This window comes from Falco punctatus (assembly GCF_963210335.1).
Source record: "Falco punctatus genome assembly, chromosome: 3".
NCBI lineage: Eukaryota > Metazoa > Chordata > Aves > Falconiformes > Falconidae > Falco > Falco punctatus.
In genome coordinates this window covers 24,822,997-24,841,423 of record NC_137582.1, presented here as the reverse complement: position 1 = coordinate 24,841,423, position 18,427 = coordinate 24,822,997, and the positions used below count along the sequence as shown (strand labels likewise).

At 42.7% G+C, this 18,427-nt stretch overlaps 1 protein-coding gene across 3 annotated transcripts in view; it reads right to left on the bottom strand.

Annotated features, from left to right (window-relative positions):
- The window catches only part of SYBU (syntabulin), a 67,854-nt gene that overhangs the window by 4,952 nt on the left and 44,475 nt on the right, over positions 1-18,427 (bottom strand). For all 3 annotated transcript variants that reach the window (XM_080381563.1, XM_080381564.1, XM_080381565.1), the window contains one exon: positions 2,081-2,183. In XM_080381563.1, the coding sequence (XP_080237689.1) occupies positions 2,081-2,183 (103 nt within the window). The remainder of the gene's footprint in view (positions 1-2,080; positions 2,184-18,427) is intronic.

Sequence of the window (18,427 nt, the reverse complement as noted above, 5' to 3'; positions counted from 1 at the left end):
CAAGAGAACCACACTTCAGCTTTCCCTGGCCAGGCTTGTGGAGCGATGCCCATCCGCAGAGGTTTGCTGTAAGGCTGCTTTTATGCTCCTCAGCAAGCAGCCCGAGGGATCACAGCATGCACTGAAAACAGATTTTGTTTGAGCCACTGTTCTTTTCTGCCTTCAGCATACTGGGTGCTTTAGCTGTCACTGTCAGCTATTCATTCGCTTAGATATAGTTCGAACCCCACTGAGAGCAGACTGAAATAGTATTAAAATAGACAAAGGAAAGCACAGCCTTTTCTTTCTTCCTTCCAATTTCGCCCCATACATATCTACCTTTCTTTTCCCACTCTGTTAAATAATCTGTTAACCATGCGTGCTTGAAAGCAATTGGTATCTGCACTGCCCGAGAGCTGCCAAAGTGCTGGGGTGCTCTGAGAACAGCATCTCGGGGTGCACGCCTCACTTGCTCCCTTGGTTTGCCTTCCTGCACTACTGCGTGGCTACCTTCGTCCTCACATGGAAGTTCTTCTTCTAAATGGTAAGGAAATGGCAGGTTTCAAAAAAATATACGGAAAAAGGCAATTCCAGCCAGCAAAAGAGAAGGCTTGAACATAAAAATTTAATACCACAGAATTATGAAACAAAAATCTCTTCTTAAAATTGTTTGAATTGGTTTCCTCCCTCCTCTGAAAATGGAACACTTTATAAGGAACAGATGGTTGAGTGGCTGCTGCAAACCTTCATCACGCTGCTGCGGTTCGGGTGATTTTATAATTATTTTACAACGAAGTGAAGGACTGTGGTTTGTGACAACATTGAAATGTTTCATTGTGAGTTAAGTCAAACATTTAAAAAAGAACATATTGCAAAGGGGACATCTCTTTCCACTGTGTACAGCACAGCATCAGCTCTGGTGCGAGGAAGAGCTTGCAGGGACTTTGCATAATGCAGCAATGCATTTGAAGGGGCCTCATTATGGAGGACTTCTGTCTAATTAAGCAGGTCAGTATGGTCTAACTTAAAAGTTATATTTAAATGCACAGTAGTGTATGAAATGGTACATACCCTTACTGAAAGTAAGGTGGCTTAGGGCTTCATATTCTACTTAGTACAGGTTTTTTCCCACAGCCAGTAACTTTACTTCTTAGATTTAATCTAGGGAGAGCTTAAGTAATGTTTATTTTTCTAACAGTCTCACGATACAGATAGGAAACTGCTCATTAAGCATCATTCTGCTGATCCCTGTACACTGGAGCACACCGAGACCGTGGAGACGTCTGTGTGACTCCAGCATACGGGTATCCTGCTGCCGGTCCCAGCCTGCCTGCCAGCTCTTCCACAAAGGGCAGGAAACCAGTCCTGGTGATTTCAACCCTTTCCTCCTACTCCAAAAAATGTAACCAGCAGGGATCGCGTGGGCAGCACACAGCATGCACAGCTCCATCCCAGTGCCCCTGTATTTGCAAGCTGTCTGGATTTGCACTTTACACATGACAGGGAGAAATCTTACAAAAATCTTTCATGAAAGTTTCGTTTAGATAGAAATAGTTCTGTTTTATCTGTGTGGAGTTTTAGTTATATAAAGGTTGGGCAAGGGTGTTTAAGAAAAAAGCATCAAAGGCAGTATTTCTACTTCTTCCTACAAAAAATAAGGTCATGATCTGCAAAGGTATATGCTGAGCTGACAGTTTAGTACAGAAAGAAAACAAAGACCAAAAGGTTAAGGTTAACTGGTTAGAAGTACTGCTGTTCACTAACATACCCCCAGTTTCTCCCTCCTCCCCTACAGCTGATGCCTTTTCTGCCTTACCTGATCATATCTCCCATATTTGTTATGAACAAACGCCCCCCCAAAAAATACCAGTCGGCTTATCTGGCATATTGACGATTTTTGTGTTCCAAAGACAGAATTTTCTTTCTCCTTCTCATATCACTGTTCTCATCAGTGTAAGTGCTGCCCGAGAGCGTAGCGTTACCCTAACTGTTTTAAAATTCACAATACTGGTATTGTATGTATTAACTATCAGATCTTACACCGTAGTCTATCTTTGCACTAGCAACACTTGCAATATTCAGGAAAAATTGCTTTGCTTACTTGCGAGAAAAAGATGATCTTTTGCTTCCAGCAGCAGACATATGGACTTCAGGCGCTGAAATACTGCCTGTGCTGCTTGAAGAGCTAAAATCGGCTTCACTCCCTGGAAAGGAAAAGGGAAGAGTGAAAACATGATGGAAATTATAACTCAAATACTGTTTTCAAAATAACAATGAATCACAAGCATCCTTCCTTTGTCCATCCTGTATGAATCTCAGAAGTTGCATGAATTTTCAAACATCCCTGAGGACAAGCGCTGGATTTGTTCCAGATTTTCAACATTTCTTCAGAACTGGCACTTCAACAAGAGCAGAAAAAAACATTTGGACACAAAACCCTCACGCTACAGAAGCCATTTTAGGACTCGGCTGGGAACATTTGTTGTGACAAACTGTTTGCTTTCTCACAGCCACCAACAGATGAATGAGGCCGCTCACGTGGCTCCTTCAGGAGCACAGCGACTAGGAGCACATAGTTGTAACTGGAGATTTCTCTTGCTTTAAACCATACGAAAATTCTACTGGCTGGGAGGAAAGCTGCTTCTATTTCAGTTTCTAAGATGATGTACACATACATGTATATATGTATAAATGTGTATGGGCTAACAGGGTACATGCATACATATAGGTGCCACATATGTAGGTTTTCATGTGGCACAGAAGCATGGTAAGGCAGTTCTAATAGCCTTAAAGTAATCCAATAATCACATGTTGCTCTCAAGCGCTTTTTGGGTGCTAAGCCATCTGTCTGATTACTGACTTTCTACTAATCACAGCTTTTATTTCCCAAGCTCTGGCATATACAAGGAAAACTGCTCTCATTTTGCTAAGGTCAGTAGTAGGGAGATGTACTGAGAAGGTCTTATCACCTGGAAAAACCCCCGCCCCTAAAGTTTGGATTTTTATAATTCTATCGCTCAAATGGCAAATATCCAAAGCCACATCGAGGTCTCACACTGCAGAGCCACAATACCAGGTGGTGACTGTATCTGAGGGGGTGGAATTAACTTTCCAACATCCTTTAAGTAGTCAGGGGGAAGCATCATTCACCTGGGAGTTTCTGGGTGCTGTCCCACACATATACAACCCCGGCCAGCAGCTGCAGACTTATCACAAACCATATTTTTGCTATCTTTTCCACAAGGCGGGGGGTGGTGGTGCAGCCACAGCTACCATCGCCACCACCGCAGCAGCAGACAAACCTTTAAGTGCACAACCTCTCTTAAATCCTTCACAGAGCTGATGGTGATGGGCACACCTTGTTCCCCTGAACACCTGGGACTGGGAAAAGGCCTTATCAGAGCCTGTGTTCACACCCTTATAGAGGATGAGACATCCAGCAACCACCTCTACCATCCGGCAGCTCTTAGCAACCAGCCTCAGGATCAGACATGTTGGGAGTTAACCCGATACTGACCCAGCCTCACCAGGTCTGAGGCAGCCCCCACTTCCCTGTGCCTCTGGCTCAGCCCGGCTCAGAGGAGTACTCAGCCCAGTTTCAGGGAGCTCAAATGCAAAGTTTAGCTCTTCAAAAGGGTGCCCCAGGGACCCAGCTTTATCACCTCTAAACCACCTCCATACCTAGTACAACACCTCTGACAATCAGACCCAAGTCACCCCCGCTGTAACCAGATCAGAACCGCGTACAAGTTTGCAAGGGGAGGGAGGGAGAGCAGCAAAGCTGCTTTGTTTCACAGAGTATTTATATCATGTCTGCAGATGTAAATGTCAGTGGCCCTCTCCTTGGGGAAGCAAAATGACCCTGGGACATGATGTCCAAAGTTGCAACAGAGTTTTCCCGATAAACAAAACATTCCCATCTACAAAACTGAAGTACAGTCCAAATACTGTCTCAGCACCCTCACTATTCCCAAATCTACTTTTCCAAACAAAACACAAACAGGTAAACAGATTTCATACCTCCAGTGTTTGGGCCCCCAAAACATTCCTGCCCTTGCAAGACGCCAGCAGCTTTCCAAAGTGAAGTCCTGGCTGCAGCACAGAGAGCAGGAGCCCTAGCTGAGGCTCATCCCTGGTTAAGCAGACCACATCATAATCAGATCTTGCTATTGAAAGCATTTCAAGGAAGCAAGGCTTAATAATCACCTCTCCCTGACCCGCCTGGCTTGGAGCACAGCGCTGGGAAGGGCTGCCAAGCTAGGCACTGCCGGTCAGAGTCAGCAGAGCCTGAAAACGCAACCACCTCGAAGACTGAGCTTTCTGAAAGACTGAACTGCATCTGAGACCAGGAACTGTGTCTTGCAAAGCACGAATTAACCTTTGTGGCCCCAGTTCTGATAACAGCTACGCACAAGCTTAACACTGAACACTCCTGGAGACTACTTACGTTTAAAATTAGGCATGCGGCTATTTATAGGATCTTCAAGAACATTTTATAAATTAAAGGGGGCAGTGCTAGTAATGGTTCCAAGTGTGTTAGTGATGTTCAAGCCAGCTTTGCATGCAGCAGAGCTCGACAGCAATGTTACTAGGAGACTTTAATAAATATTTTCTCCCATTTGGTAGACATCTCTAAGCAAAATGACATGGCATCTATCCCTAAAATATCAATTGCAACATATTCTCCTGGGTCAGTGTGACTTCCATCTTACAAATGTCTTAACAAAGGGGTGAAACTCCTTGTCTAACAGCAATGCGGGCAGGAGACAAACATGGCCTCTCACTTCTCCTAACACCCTTCTCCAGGCTGACAGCTCCCTAAGGATGCCTGTTGACTGTTTTTGTGGCTGTGACAATGTGGCTGCAAAACCTCACACATGTAACCCCTAGAACAGCCAACTGATCCAGCGTTAATCATGAAAGAGGTTGACATTTCTCAAAAACATATTCTTTTGTCCTAACTGGCCATAACACTTGTTTAGCTCTGATCTGATCTGAGACTGTTAAGAGGACTGTCTTACCCACCCTTTCCTGCAAAAGATGCCACATGTGGAGCCGCGGGCTTCATTGCTATCTCATTGCAAATTCACTCATACATATTCTTCCATGGTCCAGCCACTCATGTCACATCACCAACAGCCTGTCAGCAGGTGAGCCAACACACCAATATGCTGTGATGGAAACGCTCACGCCGCATGCACGACATCTGATGCTGGGAATCCCATCACCCCGGCCTCCCTCCGCCTTACAGCGGGCTCCGAGCAGCAGCACACCCACGCCACGGGAGCAGAGCTGTGCACTGCTCTATGCAACAGGAGGAATGACACAAGGGTGACCAACAAAGTACTGTAACATTTTCCAGGATTGCTCCTTGCCTGGAACGGGTATCTGAGAATCAGGAGTGAAATCATGCAGTGCCTAGTGCTGTTGCTGCACTTTACTGCTCAAGGGGCGAGGGCACCGAGCTAAGAGCACGCTGTTGACAGCATCAGGCTTTGTGCTGCCTTCTAGTGCCACCGCTGCCCCGCCACCATCGCCACAGTCACCCAGCTCCAGCTGGTGTGGAGGGGAGGAGAAGGGAGCCTGCAGCTCCACGGCTGCACACAGGCACAATCCAGGCAGAGGCAGAGAGGGTGGTGACAGTCTGGCAGATGCGTGGGCTCATCTGCAGCATGGGCTGGGGACCGCAGCTTGGGGAGCTAAGGCTGTCCTGCTGCAGCATGGGAATCAACTGGAAAACCTCCTACTAATTACTCAACGGCAAATTTCCCATCCTGCATATGATGCAATTAGAAATTTCAGGGCAGTGCTGAGGAGAGGGAGAAAGAGCTGCCTGCGCAAGGGCCAGTATGCCTCCAGCTGGCACTGGTCTGTGTTTATCCCACTCACACAGCGCAGCCATCGCGCCTACATTTTGGCTGTAGGAAAGCCCCACCTTTAACTCTGCTCTGCACTGCCTCAGTCATAGTGCAGGGGTAATGTCACAGTACTGTGACCATATCACACACTGCTTTTACAGGCTGAACAGGGTAGGTATATTGGGCCTACCTGGATAGTATGCAAGCACAGAAATACCACATCATGTATGTACGTATGTATGTATGTATGTAGAGACAGTGTATACATTTCTTTACACAGAGTCACACAATAACCCCACAGGTACACCTGGAGTATGGCATCCCAGTTTGCTATTTCTAGCCATTACAAGTGGTTGAATACCTTGTTGTATGGTCTTCTGGCCTCGATTTAAAATTTTGCTTGTACTTTAGTATTTAATCTTTTTCCTTCTATAAGAATAAAGCTCAAACATTCTTGTGTGTATTTTCTTCTCCGTTTGCAATCTAAATAGTGAGATTAAAACACGGAAAAAAGGAAAAAGTTCAAGTAATATCTGTGACAGGAACATTGACAGCTGAGCAGCAGAACTGGATTCCCAAAATTCAGGATGCATGAGCTTATTAAAATTTATCCTTTTTGTGTAAGTCTTTCCTATTTGCAACTTCGCCAGTTTCACAGCAGCTGAAGTATATAAACCACAGAGCTTACCTATTTTCTGACTGCATAAACATGACCTCTCTCTCTATATATATATATATATATCAGTCTTGATACTAGGTTTCACCCAGTGAAACAGAGCTGTAAATAAAACAGTGCTGACAGAGATAGCTTGTCCTCAAACTGTAAAGCACTTAAATCTGCTGAGATTCCTTGTTTTCAAAAGCATCCTGTTATAAAGGAAAGAGACCAAACTACGCATACATGTTCACCACTCCTGTGCAGCAACGAGAGGAAAAGTGGCACGCTGTCTCTGTAGATAGCTTTATTTAGAGAACCCAAGGGAAGAGATAGGGCTTGACTGCATAAAAAAATTCCAGCAAAGCCATTAGAAGCAGCTGGAAAAGTAGAAAGAATTCAGTTGTCATGCCCGCTATTGAAAGGCCCTGTATTTTTAAGAGATTTTCTTTCATTTATCTTGAAACCTTTAACTCACAGCTACATCTCTAGTTCCAGTCTTCAACAGCATATGCAGTATATTTCCAGGAAATACTGATGCTGCTTCTTTTCTATTTAATATGGGGTTATTCCTGCAAGACTGGTTTTGTACACCACAAACAATCTAGGAAAAAACCCCACACTGCTCACATGTGCTGACAAACATAAGAAAAAGAAGCTGCGAAGAAGTGGTGAAGTCCTGCCTTAGCATTTCAGGCTTTGCTTCAGATAACACCCTTAAAGATGACCCATTTCAAGGGCAAAGTCTCCTAGAGGATAATGTACTCGATTCACAGCATCAAGCCCATAGCTGACTGGGTTTTCATTCCAGTCCCTGGCTTTTTGACTTCTTACTTACTTGCTTTACTATTACTGTACATGGGATTCTTATCTTGGACTTGCTGTTCTATTTCACACCTAACAGTAACTGGGTAAAGGCAGATACAATCCTGGGAGCAAGGAACAGAACTCCCCTCCATGTGGACTGCTCTGGTCATTGGCTGACACAGACTGTTCCCATATGTTCTGCCTCTGCCTATGTTGCATGCTTTCCACTTACCAAGAGGTCAAGAATCAGCGGAGGAAGCTGAGGATGCCCAGTGGTACAGCAACTCTTATGAGAGGTGTGGATTTGAACTCATTTGGTCCAGGGAGGGCACTGAACTCTGATCTCTTCCTCAAGCTCCAGCTGCTCATCTCTGACCCACAACAGGCAGGTAGCACTAGCGCTGGCTGTATTTCAAAGGACTGAAGTGTGCTGGCTGCCTGCACTCAGAGTGACGGTCTAGCTCCGGTACAGCTCCGGTCAATGTGAATCCAAGGCATGCACAGGGACATGCTCAGGACTACAAGTAAGTGACGGAAGTCTGGGAGATGGGCACTCCTCTTTGGCATCCCCTGTGGACTGGTGGAGGTATGCTCCTGCCTGGCATGCTCTCTGCTGTGAATGAATCTTGGATTTTAGTACATAACCATCCCCTCTGATTTTATATGCAGTTTAGTCATCAAGCTCAGATTTCTGAGTTGTGCTCCCACAACAGTGGTGAGAAGCTGGGCACAGCAATGCCTGGCATGGTCAATCCTAAGGGTAACAACAGGCATCCCTCCCCTATCCCCTTGCGCTGGCCAATGAAGCCATCACTCCCCAGCTCTTCAGTGGGCATCCACCTGATTGTTTGCCAGTGCTCCCTCATCACACAGATCTGTTAATCACATTCCAGCTGACTGCATGGTCCAGGAACAGCTGGGCAGCTGGCAAAAATGCAGTCGGGGGGAAGTAGAGCAAAACCTTCAGTGTGACTCTCCATAAATTGTTCAAAGCTGCTGGGTGAGGAGACTTCCAGCTCAAATACAGACTTTGGGGAAGAACTGCAACACAGATCCTGCTTCCTAGCATTTGGATCTAAACTGGATTTCACAAATGATCCTCTCAATTCACACTGCTGGTTGTGTGAGCTAAACTAATAATCTTGATTTTTTTCTCATCTTGCTTGCTTACTCTTCTTACTTTAGAAGAAGGGTTGTTATCAAATAATTAAAATTTATCTCATTAAGCAGTTTTCTGATGTCATCAAATACTGTAGTTTTGGTACTAATCTGTACTACATTAATGTAAATTATAAGAGCTGCAGATCTCAAAATGAATACAGAATGTGACTTGTGTATGCTGTGAAACCACAATCAATCAAGCTCTTCTCTAAAAACACAGCCACTACAAACTAATTACTGATACTGGCTGAGAGCCATCATGTATATTCTGCATATCACTATGATCTGGGCTTGTGTTTTTCTTAATTGTTTTTAATTCATGGATTTGCACAGCAGCCACAAGCAGATGTTGGAACAGGCAAAGAGCATTACAAGTTGGCATATTTTTCTGCTTTATGAATCTTAAGGAGATTCTTCATACAGAAATCAACCTGACCTAATTATTTTTTCTGCTTCTATACACAGTTCGAGCTGTTCTAACACCACCTTAAAAATGGCTCCCATAAATTTTGTCTTCTCAGCCTGAAATGACCTTTGCCAGGGGGAACATATGTTCATGGAGCAGAAGGGAAGTCTGGGGAGCTTATCTTCCTGTTCAAACAAAAAGGTTCTTTGGATCAGAGATGGAAGGATGCTGCTTTGCTGCACCAGCCTCAACAAAAACATTAAGACTGGAGGTTCAGAAAATACTCTGAGAATTGTATAACATGATACTCATCTTGCATTTGACAGTTTTATAGAATTTATGTGTAAATCCACCTATGGACAAGTATATTTTATAAGCAAGCATGTAGTGCCACCTCAGGAGATCTTTTTAATGTACCTGGCAGTGCTATTTGGCCTGTTTGAAGGGAAATGGATAGGCTGGTCAGAAGTATTTTTAGGAGCTGGAAATTGTCATCTTTGGCAGGGATGACTTAGCAGTACACAGAAAGGGAGCAAACTCCATCACAGACTGGGAAAACATCCCAGCCCTCCTGTCACGTCAGTGGCAGGAGTTTAACAAAGGGCTTTCAGAGGCCTCTTCAACTACACGTCTCCTAAATCTGTTCCCATGCGCAAGGAGGAGAGAGGCTGGCCAGGGCACAGCAATTAACTGCGTTCACAGCATATATGCAAATGCATGAAATCATATGCTAAACCTGATTCAGCTGAAAGCTTTTGCACAGTCACCCTTAATATAAGATATACAGTTTTCATTATAATGTGCATAAAACATTTTAGATCAGTTTGAATGTTTTGAACAGGCAAGAGAAAAACACTGGAAGAAGAAACATATCTGGGAGTAGCTAAACCTCCCTGTATTCCCAGGATGAAAAGCAAAATTTGCTATAAGCTGATCAAATATTTACTGTAACGCACACGTTGGGATGACTACAGAAAACTAATAGAGTTTAAGTGTCATCTATTGAAAAGAACAGCAAAACCCTACCCAGTGTATCAATTGATTGCCTAAACTGTATTTTTTACAGCACTAAAACCAAGGTAGGTCTGAAAGCAAGGCATTTCAAGCTATGACTGCTGTCATTTGCTGCTTTATTTCCCCAACAACGTTCTTACCATTAAGAAGGACAAATGACAGACAAGAAGCCTGTGATTTTTCAGCTTATTAATCCTTGTGGGTTTGTGGTCCCACTGAATTCTGCCAACTCTAGCAAACAGTCACAGCCTGCACAGATTTCGAAAGCTGAGAGCTTCCTATTACAGAATTTCAGAAGGGAGGAACAGAGACCTGTAATGAAGTGCCTCAGAGTGGAACCTGACAGAATATTCATCTCCTTAAAATACATTTTATGTTATGGTGTATAGAAGATACGCTGTTACAAAGTAGGTTTACTATTTTGTTACGTCACATTAAAGGTGATACATTGCAAGCTCCCTGGGGAAGCGATGTCCACACTTGTAGTGGCTGGATTTATGAAGGGATGCCAGGTCCCCAGCTCCCAGAGGGTGATTTTGGAAGCGGAACTCTCCCTTTCTGTCACCTCACTTGGACAGTACCTCCCACCAACTCCAACAGCAAAGCTTCTCAGCTGGGTGAAGTTCTTGTTTCTGGGCATGCCTAGAAGCAGGTCAGCTTTAAAAGCCCTGAACAATTTGGTGCCTGGCTCCTCTCCTCTGAAGACTGGGGTGGGTGTTTCACACCACTAAATACATCAGAGTCCACACAAAAGCAGCCCAAGGACAGCTCTCTTCTGCTGTCTGCTTGGAAGGATCCACCTGGTATTCACAAGGCCAGATTTAGGTTTGAACTGGGAGGAGGCTGCAGAACACCTCCCCGTCACATCACCAGGAACAGGCACCACGTCCAGCAGTAAGAACTGGATGAAGAGATGGGATTCCTGTCCTCTCAGCTTATCATGGCCCTTTCCAGGTCTCTGTAAATCCAACCAATTTGAGATGCCTGTCTTCATTACCCCCTGCTACAGGGGTGAAATCCAAACAGGCCTGAATTTCCCACGGCTCCCACCTCCATCAGGAGTCTACCTAACCCCTGCACCTGACACACCTGAGAAAACTAAGCTCTACAATCTAAAGTTTTGGGCAAAGTTGGGCAACCTCTATCTAGTTGCTCTTCTAGCAACTGGGTTTTTTTTAATGATTTTTAATTGTGGTTTCTTCATTGGAACAGAGACTAGACATGCATTTGCCCTTTCTCTGAGGCTCTTCGTGAGCTCAGAATTGTAACTTCGAGTGAGATCCAAAACAGAGCAAAGGCATCTAAACCACAGCTTCATCAGGACACCTAGGTGTCTAGGTATGTAAAAGCAAGTAAAATACCACTGCTTAAACAGGCCAAGCATTGAAAATGTCACCACTATCTGCAAAGACCTGCTTAGTTATTTATGCTTGAGTTTCTACTGCCGAGCCCAGTAACAACCAACTTACCTTTATACCACAGTGAAGTCAAGTAAGTGAGATTATCAGGACTAAAACAGAGACATTCCCTTAGCTTCCCATGCCTACGTATAAATACAGATTTATAAATACAAGGAATATATAGACATATCCACTCAATACTGCTCAAAAAGTTATTTAAAGTAATCACTCTGAGGAAAATAAAAAATTTTAGGTAGTGATTTGGTTACCAAAAAACAAAGTTCAGAGAACACTGAAACTATTTACTATTTGAAGTCAAACATGGCCAGAAAATGGAAAACCATATTTTTCTACTTTCTGTTTGAAAATATACTTTAATTTTGAAAACTGGAAAATTTCTCTCTTCTTTTAAAAAGGGGGAAAAACAACAAAAAATCTCCCCAAACATTCTAAGTATTTTAGATTGAATATTGTCTTTGTTTGGTTTGAAACAAAGGTTTCCTTTAATGTCTTGATTTGGCAGCAAACCCCCAAATCAGTTATTCGCATAGCTCCACTTTGAACCTAGTAAGATGCCAGACAAAAAAGAAATAGGGGATGTAAAGGAAAATAGAAAAGGAAGTAATCTATCAATTCTTGAGTAAACATTGCTCAGAAAACAGTTTAAAACCCAGGATTCTCATTCAAAAGGCATTAACAACTTGGAGGAATTCCAAAAAAGGTCAATAATAATAACAGGATTACAGGACACTGTTTATGAAGGGAGATTAAGGGAATGCAATTTGTGTATTCTAAGATAAAAATGAATACTGGAAACACTATTTATCATGGGGAGAAGGAATACAGCTGGAGAACTGTATAGGAACCCATGTAACAGCAACACAGGATTCTGGCTGCAATGCATGTTATTTCACAAAATGACTTGAAATAAAAACTGATGGTTAGTGGGAGTTGTGCATAGTAAAATGTAGCTGGAGTAGGTTCAGAATACTTTAACTGGGGAATCAGAAAGCTATTTTAGACATTGGCATAAATAATACAGTTTGTAATTTAAAAGCAGAGCACACACACAAAAAAAATCTCCTAAGGGAAGATTCATAATGGCCTCCTTCGTATGCACAGTATTTCTTTCTGTGGAGGTGAACTGGGCTGAAAACCACAGAAAACAGGCAGAAGGAGCATAAAATTCACTGCATTAAATAAACAAATTGTAAAGCACCTTCTAGTTTGACCTCACACACATTTTAAAACAAATACTTAAGAGAGTGCAGTGTGTATAGCATCGGTTTCTCTTTTTTTGGCTCATATTCCACTCTGGATTAGCAGAGGAGAGAAAAAAACCCAGCTTGAATATACAAAAAGAATTTTTTTTGACTAAAGATCACATCTGTCGCCATCTTCCATACCTGCCCCCACTCTGAGCTCTAAACCCCAGTGCCCTTCTTACGCCAGGCATTCAGCTGTCTTTCCCAGATGCAGGAGCACGTCTCCATAATCCCCGGGAGAACTGCCTATGTATCAAAATGTATTTGGAGCTGAAAGATGAATTGGCTGGCACAGGTCTCACCCTGTCCAGCAGCCCGGGCGCTCTCTGCAAAATTCCTATGTCCGCATGGCCTACTCACTTCAGTTTGCAGTCAGAGAGCAGTGGTGCTCTCACAGACCAAGCGCAACCCTCGGCTCGAGGTTGCAGGCACCCTCAGGTCAGAGGCTCCTTTAACGGTGGCTGTCACGCTCTCTGTACATCTGGAGCAGTACTGGAACAATTATTGGGCCAGAGAGAGGGAAAGGAAGGAGTTATGGTGTGCCTGCTGGGAACTCAGCTTTAAACCCTCAATAAAACAGTTACTAAATTAAACAAAGTGGAACAGGTTCCCTGGGAGCAGACTCCCTGCGTCCCCCCAGCATGCCCAGCAGCCCTGTATTAGGACACTCTTCTCCTTTGTGCTCAAGTGCACCCTCCAAAAGAATTGCAAACAGACCTAAATATAAGTTTATTTTCCCTTTGCTGAAATAAGTAAGAGAGATCGCTTTTATTCATGGTGGCGTTTGGATTTTTTTTTGTATAGCAAGGAAGGAGATAAGTACCTGACTGCAGAAGATTTGTGCCCAAGACCCTGAATTGCAGGTGGCCTGTGCCACCAGCCCACAGCAGGACAGGTCACTGTCTAGACAGGTAGGACTTAGGCTTTCACCTCTCACTTGCCAATTCCTCCTTCGCAACTTGCTGGCTTCTTTTTTGGATCCTCCATTTCTGGTGTGACATCTGGGCCCTTGTGGCAGCCTGAGAGTCTTCTGAACAAAAAGAGACAGAAGTCTTGAGAGGCCACAGCCCAACCACTACCTGCCTATGTAACTACTAAGCAACATCTAAAATAATTTTTTAGAAGGGGATGGATTACAAAATTTGTGACACAAAATCAAAAGACTGGTTTTCTAGGCCGCTTTAATTTAACAGGAACTTTTAGGTTTGGGTTCAATAACGTGAAACACTTTAAAGCTGAAACACTCTTTGGAGCTGCTACTTTGCTTGTTCTTGTTTCAAAGAAACACCTGCCTATTTAAACATGTTTTGCACACCAATTCAAGCACATATTTTTAAATTCAAAGTTTAGATCTAAAATATATATAAATCCAAAGTAAAAAAATAAATAGTCCTACGCTAGTAATTTTTACTTAACCTTTTAAACATCTTTTGCTCAAAATATTTATATTCTGGTTATATTCCAGTATTATCTCTTGGAAGTTATAGAGCACTTTTTTTTTTTCACTTCAGTGTGATTTAGTTAGCTTATGTCCTAAAAAGACTTCATTCCTGTGAATTCACAGTGCAAAAAAGAGACACAGAATCTCCCTCTGCTATGCTAGGCACCTTGGGCAGCGGTCCTCAGAAACAGGACAGACAGAGCGTGCCTAAGGTTATCAGGGATGAACAGAAGAGGAGAAGGCATCTAATTAGACCTACTTGAAGATCCACACATGATCTTCAAACACAAACTTTCTTCTGGAACTGAATGTCTAAGACTGCCTTTACTTTCTGTCAAAAAAAAACCCATCTGAAAATAAGAGAGAAATAAGAGACAGAGACTGGACTTGGCTTCAATATGGGCTAACAGCAGAATTATCAGAGACCTTATGAGGAACACAGGGGATGGGATGGGATTCACCTGACTAAATATGGATGTCTCCAATGCAGACACCCATGTCCGAACCAATCTCAGCCCCATTTTGAGTCAATGGAAGTTAGTCAGCATAAACAGCATGTTCGAGGTACTGTTTATCTTATCTTAAAGTCAGAAAGATGGCACACTAGATTAGAGTAACCGATTTTATTTGTTATATCTCCTTTAAAACGAAACAGGACCTCAGTGCACTTGTGCAGGTGGAGACAATTACAACTACTATACTGGTATGGAATTGAGGTCAGATAAATCACAGGCCATCTCTGCTCTATCCAGCTTGGCTCAAGACCATGAATTCACACCTCACTCACCTCTGAAACAGCTCCTGTAATCCCCAGAAGGGAAATGGCAGGTACACCTGCTAAAGCTGTTCCGCCTCCTGTGAGCAATGGGACCAGTCACCAGACCAGAGGAATAGAGCCAGTCCCCATCTGCAGTCCACAGCTCCTGAAGGTTGTCCAAGGAGACCTGTAGGTTCAAGTGTCATCTCTTCTGAATCACAAAACCCAAGGGATTTATGCCAGACAGAAGAGCTCCAATGTGATCTACTGGCTGCACTGGGTCCATTGACCCAACCGGGAGGGACCATGCTAAAACTGCTACAGGGACGCAGACATTCTGAAGCATGTGGGGAGAGCTGGGCTCTGCAAATAATGGACCCCCCAACAGCAACCTCCACCCCACCACCATCCACCAGACCTCACAGCACTGACTGCTACAACAGACCAAACCTTTGCAGAGAGATGCCCATGCCCAATTCTAGGATGCAAGCTTTGAGGATAGCATGGGCTTGAACCCAGACATAGCATCCTTGCTCCTGGAAGGCGAGACGTGCATGTTCATCTCCCTGTGAAGCACACCCCGGTCCTCCAGTACCCATGGTGATAGAATCCTTAATAACTCCCTGTGCTGGCAGGTCAAGTAAACAATTCTACACAGCTCCATAGCAACAGACGTGAAACTGAAGTGGATCCCACCAGTAAAATATGCAGGAGTTCTCAGTGCATACAGAATTATTATCCGGAAACATTTTTATTTTGAAAACTCAGCAGCGGCTATTTTGTATGGGCTCAGAAGGAAAGGTGAAGAGAAGGAAGAAAAGTGGAAGTAAATGAGAAAAATGAATACAGTTGAAAACTGCCACAACTGTATTTGTTAGACTCTGTGTTAGGAAAGACCTTAGAAACTTTATTGTCCCAAATAAAATTATGAAGTGCACATATAAGAAAGGAAAAAGAGTGAGATTAAAACCATACAGGAAATAAATGTTGTATACCATTGGATGTGAATGTCTGGATGGTTATGTTGGCTGCTCTCGGGTGTGGGACAGATATGAAGCATTTGAAGCATGTGCTTACATCTGAGAAAGATGGCACATGCTCAAGTGCTTCCTCCCTTTTTATTGTCAGGGTGATGTTTTAAAAACCAGATGGAAAGCCTTCCAGAAGCACAAGTAATAGACCACTGTGTATCTGCTTTCTGCCAAATATCGAGCTGCTCTAAAAATCTAATGCTTACGTTAAAGCCATCCTCAGCTGCTTTAAGCTACTCAGGGAACCAGGGCTTTTGCTTTTCCTCTTTTTACCGGCAAGTTCCTCTGCACCCCTCAGAGAAGTTATGCTCTACAGTTATCAATAAACATGCCAACATCAGGAGATTACTTATTATTAATTCAAATACTTCAAGGAAGTAAAAAAAAACAACAAATATATGGAGAACTTACGGTCATAGGCAAGATCCTCCATCGTTTGCTATCAACTTACTTCCTTGGCCCACCTTCAGAACATTTATTTTGTTCTATGACCAATTATTTAAAGTACACTGAACCAGGTGTAGCTAATTTCTTAATTTCATATTCATATGCAAATGACACCAATCACATATTTAATCATCTGAATATTCCCAGGAATGGAAGCATGAATTTTTCAGTCTCACTGCACCAGTAAGGTTATGAGTAATTGCAGGATGGGAACATGGTGTACTCTGATTAAAACCTGTATTTGTAACCGGGTTATATGCTTTTTGACATACCCTTGTTCTCTCCAAAAAGGTGCAGTTTTGGAATGTGGGTTATAATGTACTGCTAAGTAAGTCATAGCAAAAAGAGAGACACATTACAGAAGCCACCAGTTTTCTCAGTGCTCTCACCTTTGTGTGATTCTGCCTTTAAAATCAAGCCACCAATTTATTTCAGTAATCAGGTTTTCCATTGTCTGTTTTTTAAACAGCCAAACAGTGTGACTTTGTGTTAGAATACATAGTACACCACCAGCATTTAAAAAAGTGTTTCAACATAAGAGGTAGAAGTACCAACTAGTAGTTATAAAGAACAATGAATCTCTTTGCATGCCATAGGACCTATTCAAGTTAACATGTTGGGTTTTGTATTCTGTACCATTGTTCCTGAACAACGGGGACAACAGTTCTATTATCTTCTCCCACTGCTTACAGAAATTCAGTACAGAGAATGAACAGAAGCCCTGCAAATACAAGATACAATATTCTTGGATAAATGCACCAGTAAAACATGTCTTTTCTAATATTTTATCAGCCTTCTCAAGATAAAACCAAGTCCTATCATTGCATTCTTCTGCAATCAGAAAAGTGAAGCTCTTGAGAGTGAAGCGTATTTCCTGAATTACCTCTAAGACAATTCTCTCACAGAACTTACCAACTTGTCTCTTTTTCAGGTGAAGCACATACATACATATATATATCAGTCAGCCAGTATTATTTCTACACAGTCATACTGAAGAGAGGGAGCAAGCTGACAAAAGAGCTGTAAAATCATACAGCCAGATGTCAGTAATATAATCTAAGTCTTTTTGTTGTTGTTGTTTCGTTTTTAAAATAACCAAAGTGACTGCCTTTAGAATACAGACACATATGAAAGTAAAGCAGCAATATGGATAAACTTATCTGCTAATTTTACAGTAATGGATTAACCAGCCACTACTCTCTGCTTGCACAGGGTGCCCCCAAGAATAAGTTCCTGGGCATTTGGGAATGTAATCTTCACACACAGGACAATAAATAATAATAATAATAATAAAAAAATAGATCAGTAGGAAGAACATTATGTTTTAACAGCTAGACATTTTTAAGAGCTAGACATAGTTTGCAGCCAACACTTGCATTTCCTCTCTGATTTGTTTATCTTATTTAGCTCTAACCAGAATATTCCCAATTACCCAGGATGGTTTCCCTTACCTCCTTTTTGTTCACCATCAGCAGCTCCAATGCTGATTAAAAAAGGAGCTGCACCTACTGAGCAGTCACAACCAATTTAAGGCCCATACAGTCTGCCCTGCCTGTCTCTCCTAAAACTCCTAAGAGTTCTAAAGGCTTCAAAGATTAATCTGTGCAGATTGGGACATCCTACCCCAAGGCTCATTCACCCATGACTTGATGGATTCACTGTCAAGAAAAATAGAAAGAAGTAGAAAAAAATCATACTGGCAACACATGCTGGGTACAATGTTACTTACTAAGACTCAAAGTTAAATGACATTTTTAATTGAATAGCAATTGTTAAAAGTTACTTTTTAAATAACTTAATTTCTATGAACTCATTATAAATGAAATGGCAGTACATGAACATGAAAGATAGGGCAGGAATCACAGAACTGCCGGGGGTGGAAGGGATCTCTTGGGACCACATAGTACAGTTTCCTGAAGCAGGCAGCCCAGGAGCATGTCCAGATGAGTTCTGAATCTCCATGGATGGAGATTCTCCAGCTTCTCCAGGCAACCTGTGCCAGTGTCTGACCACCGTCACAGTAAAAAAACAAAAAAAACCCAAACGTGTTTTCTTGTGTTTAGATGTAATTTCATGTTTTTCAATTTGTGCTCATTGCATATTGTCCAACAGACATAGGTGTTCTGTGTGGTGAAAGCCTCTGAGGTTTTACCATTAATTGGAACAGAACAATGTTTTAATATTTGAATTCTCAAGACCACCCTTC